Source organism: Scophthalmus maximus, chromosome 19 (assembly GCF_022379125.1).
Source record: "Scophthalmus maximus strain ysfricsl-2021 chromosome 19, ASM2237912v1, whole genome shotgun sequence".
NCBI classification, from domain to species: domain Eukaryota; kingdom Metazoa; phylum Chordata; class Actinopteri; order Pleuronectiformes; family Scophthalmidae; genus Scophthalmus; species Scophthalmus maximus.
In genome coordinates, this window is record NC_061533.1 from 17,791,450 (window position 1) to 17,801,394 (window position 9,945).

General features: G+C 44.3%; 2 protein-coding genes across 6 annotated transcripts in view; both read right to left on the minus strand.

Annotated features, from left to right (window-relative positions):
• Positions 1-1,435, minus strand: part of LOC118313684 (probable E3 ubiquitin-protein ligase HECTD4) — a 35,815-nt gene extending 34,380 nt beyond the window's left edge. For 3 of the 5 annotated variants that reach the window (XM_047329023.1, XM_035639347.2, XM_047329021.1), the window contains exon 1: positions 598-1,434. In XM_047329023.1, coding sequence (XP_047184979.1) covers positions 598-744 — 147 coding nt within the window. In that variant the 5' untranslated portion in view covers positions 745-1,434. Of the gene's footprint in view, positions 1-597 lie in introns of all 5 variants that reach the window. The other 2 variants (XM_047329024.1, XM_047329022.1) reach the window with 1 other exon arrangement.
• Positions 1,436-2,209: 774 nt separating this feature from the next.
• On the minus strand, positions 2,210-9,023 carry LOC118313685 (group 3 secretory phospholipase A2-like). The gene is made up of 7 exons (XM_035639348.2): positions 8,290-9,023; positions 7,438-7,570; positions 6,691-6,825; positions 5,177-6,171; positions 4,366-4,495; positions 3,027-3,149; positions 2,210-2,885 (listed from the first exon to the last, which is right to left on the minus strand). Exons 1-7 carry the CDS (start codon positions 8,783-8,785, stop codon positions 2,705-2,707), a joined length of 2,193 nt encoding a protein of 730 aa, XP_035495241.2. The 5' UTR covers positions 8,786-9,023; the 3' UTR covers positions 2,210-2,704.
• Positions 9,024-9,945: the final 922 nt, after the last annotated feature.

Sequence of the window (9,945 nt, forward strand, 5' to 3'; positions counted from 1 at the left end):
ACGCTGCTGCCTTTGCAACCAAATGAACATTTACCGTTTGATGCAACTTGAGGAGTTGCCTGCATTGAGAAGCTGCTGCCCTGGCGCTACTAATAAAGTTGTGCAACTTGACACCTGCGGTAGAGGGATGGTATGCAAGTGAGTTTTGAAACCACCTCAGATGCAAACGGAACCATTTGAGTACCAGACCGCTTATCGAACACAGCTGCACTCGTGTGTGTCAGAAAGCTAAAACAACGAGGCCACATGAGACCATCGCGGTCATAAACGTTGTCCATTGATGCCCGAGTCATTTTGATTCCTCCCGATCTACACGCATGACTTATATTTTGAAAGACGTTACCGGAAGCGACGTGACATTGGCATGTAAATTGATAGAATCTCTTCAACCAGCAAGGCAGTAAAGTTGCAAACGTTAGCGCTACCGTTATCACCGAGGGTGTGTTGCAGCAGTCATTGAAAACACGTTTACAGATTAAAAGACATAAAAAAAAAGACAGTGATCACAGCGGTGTGCGTCTGTTTCTATGTATAAACCTTTGAGTGTGAGTGGGTCTGAGGGCGCGTATGTGTACGTGAGAGATGGATTTCACTCACCTCTTGTTCGGTGTCCCCCTGCTCCGAAACTCCAATTTCACTGGGCAGTTCGGCCAGATCTGTGACCCGAATGAGTCCATCGTGGAGGAAAATGGTTTCCTCCTTCACCGAAAGCCACTGGGACGAATCCACAGCCCCGGAGCCCATCGCTCTCTCCGCCGACAGCGAAACCAAAGGGGTCGAACATTAAAAATTCAGTGACAAGAGTGACAGAAACGCCCTAGCTAGCCTGCTAGCGAGCTACAATAACACAACGGCCGTCGCCGTCTCCGGGTTAGCCGACGGTAATGTCTGACGGGGCGGGCGGCGGCGTGCTCAGGTGCGAGCTATCGGACGGCAGCCGTGCAGTGCGCAGACGGCGGCGGCGGCGGCGGCGGCGGGTCCCGTTCGCATGGTATCGGTGCTCGTGTGGTGCTAACGGCGGCTGCTAGCCGTCCGGCTGGGCTAGCTTGGAAGCGGAGCTAACTTACCGTGCGGAATCGTAATAACGTTACCGAGCAGAGTGGGCGTGACACCCGCACTAAAGCCGTTAGCGCGCAGCGCCGTGCGAACGACAGGTCGTTCGGGACGAGGACCGCGTGCGGTGCGTGCCCAGTTCGCGGCGGAGAGCTGGAGGCGGGCGGGCCGGCCGCTGTGTCGGTGTCCGGAGAAGATAATAAAGTCTCCCAGCTGTCAGTGCGACGCCATGTTTCCAAGGCCAACGAGCCGCTCCCAGCATGCACCGGGGGCCAGGATAAAAGGCTGTCAAAAATACATGAGTTCCTTCTGGTGTTGAACTGAAACAACCGATCGCCCCGATAGTAGTCACAAGAGCAAGGGTCAGGTGGCGTTCAGCTCAGACGTTATGTTGTATAATTTCATCACAAACCCCATGGTTGTTAGTCACCTGCATCATTTTGCAATCTGTATTTCACATCACACCAACAGTCCAATAAGACTTTTGCACTCAGCTGCAACACCCCTGACATTTATTTGGGTGTGATTTGATTTATCCTTTCTTATCATATAAAAATAAACATAAACGGTGAGGTCACAATTGTGGTCTCTTGTCTAATATAGTCAATAGTCAAGATAGCAAAGAAAGCCACAACATTTTCGACAACACATTTACCACGTGTTTTTGGAACCAAGGAAAGTGTTCCATAAAATGATACCTCTGAATCTTGAAAACTGACCCTGGTGGTGTTTTTGGGGTGAGGTAAAATCTCACGATTGTCCTGTTGTCTACTTGTCTTTGTCTATATGGTTCATTTCATATATTTCGTTTATAGTTTTAATTTGTGTGCTACCTAATTAGGCATCTGCAGGCTTGCTCCACACGAGGTATGATTGTACCTGTACAGTGACAGTAAAGATTTCTATCTATCTATCTATCAAAACATGAATGGCCTTTTTGAATTAGTTTCACACTAGCGATGTAGCCAATTTCCATTCTTATCTTGCAAACAATATGTTTCAAAAACACTGATGCAACACATTGTAAGACAATGAAGATTATGAAATGAAAGGGCAGATGACGTGCAGATTTGAACGTGTTGTAGTCCTCAAAAAACATGTTTGGATCAGGGATGTTTCATAAACATAGAAAGAGATGTACTTTTATATTATCTATTATGAAAAGTAGGGATACAGTAGGTCACACTACACTCGTAAAATGTGTAGTAAGCCCATTCGAATAATCATTCCTATAGTTGAAAGGTAAACCAAGACCTTGTTGTTGAATTTCATTCATTTATGATTCTGATAACGTTGCAGGTAGTTTTTTTGCGAAGCAGTGTGGGCGTATGTCCTGTTATTTTTCTCTTTCTTCTAAATCAATATGCTTTGCAGATAATAGAATACATTTCCAAAAAAATGCCACTGAAACGTGATTTTCAAATAGAAAATAGATGATTTTACACTCTCAAAGCACAGTTAGAGGGTTAACAGTTTTGTATTACAGTTTTTTATAAATACATTAAATAAAATTACCTTATTCAAGGGTTTGAGTCCTTGACTATTTTCATCACACTGCCATTTTACACCATCACAGAGAAACAGAAAATGCTGCATGAAATTTAAAGCTTATCCAAGTCACTGCTGCTGCACATAGCAGCTTAGTCTGTAATCATGTGAGCTGTGCCATAATATCGGCTTCTCTTTCCAGCCGTAGGCATCGCTTAAAAAGGCGAACAGGAATCCCTCTTTTTCTGCCACTGACTGAATTTTGCACCCCAGCCGTGTCTTTTCCCTCCACCTTCTTAAGTGCTCGAAGTAGGTCAGAGGATTTAATGAAGCCTCCAGAACAGCTAGAAAAGAACACAGAAAAAAAATATCACCAACTAATTATCTTGTACAGGAAGGCAAACTGAGTTAACACATTACACACGTACATCTGTGATCAAAAGTCATCTGATATAAACATGAATGAGCATATTTGCGCTTAAAACCTTTTTCTGCGGTGGCATTTTTTATCCTTCTGCTTCAGTTTGAAGCAGTACGGGGAGACGAAATCCCTCAGTACCGTGGGGAGTATACTGGGCTGCTTGAAGCTTTTGATCTGAACAGCCAAGCTATAAAATTGAAGACAAAAAATACAAACAGAGGTTATTTACAACCTTGCATACGAGGCAGGGATCAGACAATATGGCGTGATGTGCATTGGTGTGTGACTCAGAGAGAGGCACAGACAAAGAAAGAGAAAGCTGCCTGTGGGGGCAGGCCTTCGTCATTGTCTATTACGTATGGAATAATGGTGTTATCATACATGCCCCGCTGTAGCCTAAGCGTGAAATGCTACCTATAGTATAGGAGCAATAACCCATCAAAACAAATCAAATCTGTCTCATGTAAATCCTAAAAAATTATGCACATATAGTATTGTAAACCTGCAATCACTGCCGAAATTAGTTTTCCACAGCAGACATGTTGACTAGTCAGTCAATAATAATGATGGCTCTAGTCTGTTCCATTAGGTGTAGCAATGAATCTGAAGGCTTTTTTTGACATGCTGCAGCAGCAAAAGCAAAAGTGAAAATTATGGATGGCTGAATTCCATTTAGCTGTGTCCCTTGTCACACTGTCTGAGCTTAAAAGGGACATTTGAAGAGAATTAAATATAATTAGTAAGCAATTCATATTCTTAGTCATACCTGTGTCTGCAGTTTTCCTGCCAAACTGTTTGCTGTCCTTTCACATAGAGGCAACTAGGCCACAACTAAGTCTATGTTTTTAAAGGAAAATTCTGTTTTGACAAACATCCATATATTAAAGTTGAAATGACAGTCCCCCCATTAACTCTAAAACAAGGACTGAAGAAAAATATATCTTCCCGGCTTAAGTCAGTGCAGTTACACAGCTATTTTTGTCCTTGTGAAAAAACCCTTGCCATGTATTTCAGTGATTATAAATTCAGGGGGAACATGATGTTTTTGATCTTTGAGATTCTTGCATGCTTGCATATACAGTATGAATACACACATATAGTAAATGGACTGTATTTATATAGCACTTTTCTAGTCTTATCCATCAACCAAAGCTCTTTACACTACAAGTCACATACCCCCATTCGAACACACATTCATACACAGCCCTTTTTCTTTCACACGTCATTCATACACCGCCTGCTCAGATGACGGTGGCAATTTAGGGTTAAATGTCTTGCCCAAGGACAATTCTTCATGTGAACTGGAGGATCTGGGGATCAAATCATTCCGGTAAGTAGGCAACCCACTCCAACTCCAGAGTTACAGCCGCCCATATGTACAGAAAAAAATGCTGTAATGTTACCGCGTGGTGCAATCGCAGTGGTAGGCGGTCTTTGAATCCATGTTCTGCAGATCATACTTCTTCTCCAAAGGAGGGATTTGGAGATTACAATCATCCAGATGTTTGAGGCTTCCACACAGGAGCTCATGATCTGCAAGAGCAAAAACAAACGCATGCTATGACACATTATCTATGTGTATATATATATTTCTTTAATTACTTAGCGATCGACAGTAGCCCTCTGATGTTATTCTTCCCTATGAAAACCCCTTTTCTTTCAGTCACCTATCATTAGAAGTGAAAGTTAGCATTCTGTCCCACCTGTAGAGGGCGTGGCAGTTCTGGATCATTAAAGATAAAGACCTGGGCCACAGTTTCAAATACAGTATCTTACTGGAATTTTTGTTTTATGGGCTCTTTAATGTTGTGGGGTCATAAACTCATTATACTAATCTTGGAATACTAATTAAAAAAAAGTGAATACATTGTTTTAACAGTCTAAATCCTTAATGCAATTGCTACAATATGGTATGAAATGTAAAATTCTAAATATAAATAAAAATAATAATTTTGACAGATTCAAAAGTTAACAGCTTAAAATGCTACCAGTCAGGGTGATAGTTTGCTCTACCGGATACTTGGTGCTTGATTTTGAATTTCAGTTTCGATAAATTATACTGTAAAGAGGCATTGATAGCGTGAGAATTAGTGCACCTATTGCCTGTTGACTTACAGCTACTGTATCTCTAGTATCAACGTAGGTACTTAGGTGCAGGAGCACATGACGCTGCTAAAGGCACCAGCACAAGTGATGGGAGCTGCTTGCACTCACCTGGCAAAGCATTACTTTGTTTAAAGTTTCTTTTCACATGGATACTTTGTGCTACTATGTCACCACCCATGGCCTTCTGGGTTGTGTTATCCCCCAGTAGATGGGAGTCCATCGGCTTTAGTGGCTCGCCGTCCTCACGAACAGTGGCTGTGGTCTTCCGTTTTGTAGCTGTATTCCAGAGTATTTTCGAGGCGTCTTGTTTGGGTGTGTCCGTCGCCTCTCTGAGCGGCGAAGTTCGAAGCGTCGTCACTCTGTCCGGCGGGCTATCCGCGGCTGTTGCGGCTGTACCAGTTGTCATGCGAGATGTCGTTTCTTGTGCCAGACAACTTTTACAAAGCGGCCAAAAAGTGTCACGCCTCCGGGATCCACAGCAGCGACTCTGCTTTGGAGCTTTTTTGTGATTTTTGGTGGCAGTGGTCACTGCAGTGGTGGCTGTTGGTGGTAAACGCAGTTGGAGTTTTTGCGTCTGTGTTAAAAACAGGGTGCTTTGTGTTGTAGATGATAGACGAGTGCCTGCATAAGAGTTTGTGGACACCTGTGGTGGAACCTGGCTGCTCTGTGCGAGGTAAGCCAAGAGGCCCTTTCTGTTGCTCTTCCCTTTTCTGACTCGTTCTTTATTTGGCATCAATGCGTTACTTTGAGAAGCATTTAGAATAACAGTTTTTATTGAAGGAGTAGTGGTCGGTGACCTTGATATTGGGGACATTTGGGAGGGTGCGACCTTTGACAGTTTCCGGTGTGTTTTACATCCTTTCCCTTTCGTCCTGCTGGAGAAAGTGTCTCCTCTGGGTCGGTCTCTGGAACCACATCTATGTTCACTTTTTGGTGACTTTTGCCGCGGACCGATCGCTGGGCTGTCGGTTACGTGCTGCCCCTTACTACTTATTAAGTTGCCGTTGACAGCGCTGTCCCCATATTTGCTTGTAACATCGGATGAGTTGTATGGGAGGGGGCTCTTGAAAATGGCAAATGGAGCCTCTTTGGCTTCTTTGCACCTACAGGTAGAAAATATTCATGTTACAACCACGGCAGAGAAATAAATAAGCTTTTTCAAAGACTAAAATATGATGTAATTTCAACATAGGAAGACTGAATTCCTTGCGTGTTTATTAAGAGTTACACTTTTTATTGCTAATTTGGAACACAATCTGTAATCTCAAGCAACTGTAATTTGTATTTTTATATGAAGATAAAAATTATAATAACTATAGTATAGTTAGTCAATGTAATGCCATTAATCATTCCTTGTTTGCAAGACCACTTTTTAGTAGCCTGATAAAGTTGTGCAGATCAGGGGATTGGCACAATCCATGGAGTGGCACAATGCCATCCATAATCCTAAGAGGTTTGATAGATTATCAGGCATGTTGCTGCAAGCTGCAGAGCCGCAACTGCTGCTCCAGCTTCGCATGTGTCCGTACCTGAATGTTCCACTGAATACATTTTTTTGCACTTATGGTTGTCTAAAAATATGCGGTTTAAGCTTCGATCGACAACGCACGTGTTTCCCTTACATTCCCCACCAGTACATCTGGGTGCATCCTTTCTGCTGTTTGAGGTCAAAGCAGGGGATCCGCAGGATGCTGAAAAAGCTGTAGCCCACCATACTAGCAATGGTATCATTCACGTCAAGAAGACACCGCCGAAACCTGGTGGAAGGCAAAAGAAGAAAGGACCAAGATCAAGCAGCAGTCTGGTCAAAATGCACACACATTACCACAACACTGTGACAACCTTCTAAACATCTTCTGGGTCAATTATTGTATCCACAGATGACACTTTAGCAGGTGAATTCTTAAAACGTGCGTCAATTAGATTGAGATCGCAAACGTTATACACATGCACCTGTCAGCCCTGGATGTGGTGTGAGAATTACAACAGGCGTCTATACAACAAATAATAGATTGTGAAGGAGGAATGGAATGCTCAGCAATCACAATAAGAGCGAGCAGCCTGTTCAGTCTTGACATATAAGGTTTACCTGCAGGTCTGTTTGCATTGATATTTTTTATTACTCCTGGATGAATAGTAATATAATATGGCCCTGCAGGTTCTTCTACTTAAATCCCTTTATATTAATTGGTATAGTGACATAATCACATGAGACACCCTTGTATATTCAGCCTTCGGGCAGCACTGTCCTTATACTTTATGGGGGGGAGGTCAAGTGGACATGTGATTTACAAGTTGCAAAATAAAATGAAGAATCCTGTCCGCAGTGTTAGATGCCTGGGGCGTGCATTATCTCTGATGAGGCTCACCTTAGGTCGCAGTCACAGTGTGAGAGGGTGTAGAAGTGGGAGTTGAAGACTCCATAGTTCACGGTGAAAGAAGGGATAATGTGCGAGCAGTGGTCGTGCTCGCGGCAGCACCTGTCCGCATTCTCGAACATTCCTGTGTGCACGATGGCAAGATATGAATGAAATCACGAATCAAATTGAAGATTCTTTGCATCGGTTGCAAGCAGAGGTCTTTTACCTGATTAAAATCAAAATGGTTCAAAATCTAAAAGGCATTGGTTGTAAGAACAAAGATATTTATTTTGAAAAGACACAGAGCCTACCGAGGATCATCTCTAAGAAGTGATGCCCAGGAGCCTTTCTCATTATATTTCTTACAACCTTCCTTCTCATTTGTCTTGAATTTTTGGCATAATTACACCCATGAGATATTGTCCCAGGAATGTTGAATTTCAATTCAACTTTACAGACTTTTCAACGTCGGACTAAAATGAAAACAGATTATGTTCAAGCCTATACAGTAGATGATTCAACGAAATGGTCGACAAAACTTTAACTCAAAACGGCATGTGAAAAAGTATCATTTAATGGTGTGAGGATTGGGGATTGAAATACTGTACTCCTGTCATCTTCTATTAATCTGAAGCTCTGGTGCAGGCGATTTTGGGGGGCACACAGGTGGAGGGGTCCTAAAACCCTTGTGGGTCTGTATTTTACATCCTTTCAGGAGGGCCCGTAGACTTCCTATGATTGTAAGGGTATTGTATATGGAAGTTGTATACCCATTCACCAATTCTTCCATCCATCAGCCTGTACCAAACAGGCTTAGTCATCAAGGGGAAAAGGTAGAAAACTAATGTTGGGCGTCCTCACCTAAATCTTCGTATCGGACCGCCTCGCTCCCCTTGCCGCACCACAGCGTTCCCGGGAACAGCCAGCCGCGTTTCCTCCGAGCTTTGCCCCCGGCCCCGTCCCTTCTCGCGCGCCTGGGCGACGCCGGCGCGCTGGGGGAGGCCGGCGCGCAGGGAGCACCCAGCGTTTCCGGCAGGCTGATACCAAGCCTCCGGGCGGTGGTCTGGGGGCCCTGCGCGCCGCAGAGAGCGAGGTGTCCCTCCGCGGCGACGCGGCTGCCCTGCACTTGTGTGCGTGTCACGGGCCGCATGTCCCCGGACCACACGGTGGAGTCCAGGGAGCGCGCGCCTCCGTGTGCGCCGGCCGCGTCCTCGCGCAGGAACGCGACGCGCGTCCGCCCGCCACGGGCCGGACTCGCTCTGACGCAGGAGAGACCCGCTCCCGTCACATCGTGTGGCTCGGACAGAAGGAGGGATGACACGCAGACGAGGACTTGCCGGATGAGTCGGCTGTGCATCTCGGTGCGTAAAAACAAACAAACAACAACAACAACAACAACAACAACAACAACCCCTGTTGAAGACCAGCAGTAGTGTTGAGTGCAGGGGCAAGTGTGTGAACGGTGCTCGCACGGAGGTCCCTCTCATTGGTTTGCAGGTGGTGAGGCTCGTCGGAAATATGAGACGCCGTGAGCTCACTTTTCTTTTAGTTTGTGTGCATGCATGTTCGATGATTGTACATTCCAAGGGGATGACCATGTTCACCGTATAGGAAGGTACTAGGCAGAGAGGTGCAGAGCTGTGTTCACAGCGGCTGATGTGGCAACATAAAACAGACATTTTGATTTTGTGGCTTCAGTTGGGATTTCTTTCTCTTTTTAACGCCATATGGCATCACAATAAAGTTATAACGACATTTTCAAGCGTCCACGAGGACGCGCGTGCTACTAGTTTCTATGACCACCGTCCAAAAGAGCCACCAGTCAAACACACCACAATACACAGTATGTTCATCTCTTTTCGTCTCCTGTGATCACGCACACACACACACACGCAAACACACACACACACACACGGACTCGTTTTTTTTCCTTTAGATTTTATTGATCTGTGTAAACTCTCTGCAAAATCTTTACATGCAAAGTTATTTGCAAACATACATAATCCCATGCATGCACTATCTATTTACAAATACAGAGATAAACCAAGGACATTCCACTAAACTGGCAGAATCATGTAGAAGACAGCTATAGGTTTAGCTCGGAGAGAAGCCTGTTCAACAACAAAAAAAATCTAAACAAAATGAAAGACGGATTATCATTTGTCGATCATCATGTTGTGATCACTGCGGCTGGAGGAGAACATCTGTGTGATGCTACGGTTGGTTGTTTCCATCCCTGCCACAGGGGGGCAGAGCGGCTGTACGGAGGAAACAAAGACACTGGAGATATTTTTGAATGTGTATGCACAGAAAGTCTCGTTCAAACAGTGAGATTCATCTTTTAAGTCTGCTACTGATAGAGTTGGATTAAGTCTGATCTTTTGTCGATGTACTTAGTTTATCATAAGTCTATCCAGTGAAGGCTTTCAGACCAGATTCTTCTGATTACACCGATAGTCGTCATAGTCATGCAGCATATGTCCTCTTGTATTTAAAGTATTAACAGGAATGTCATGG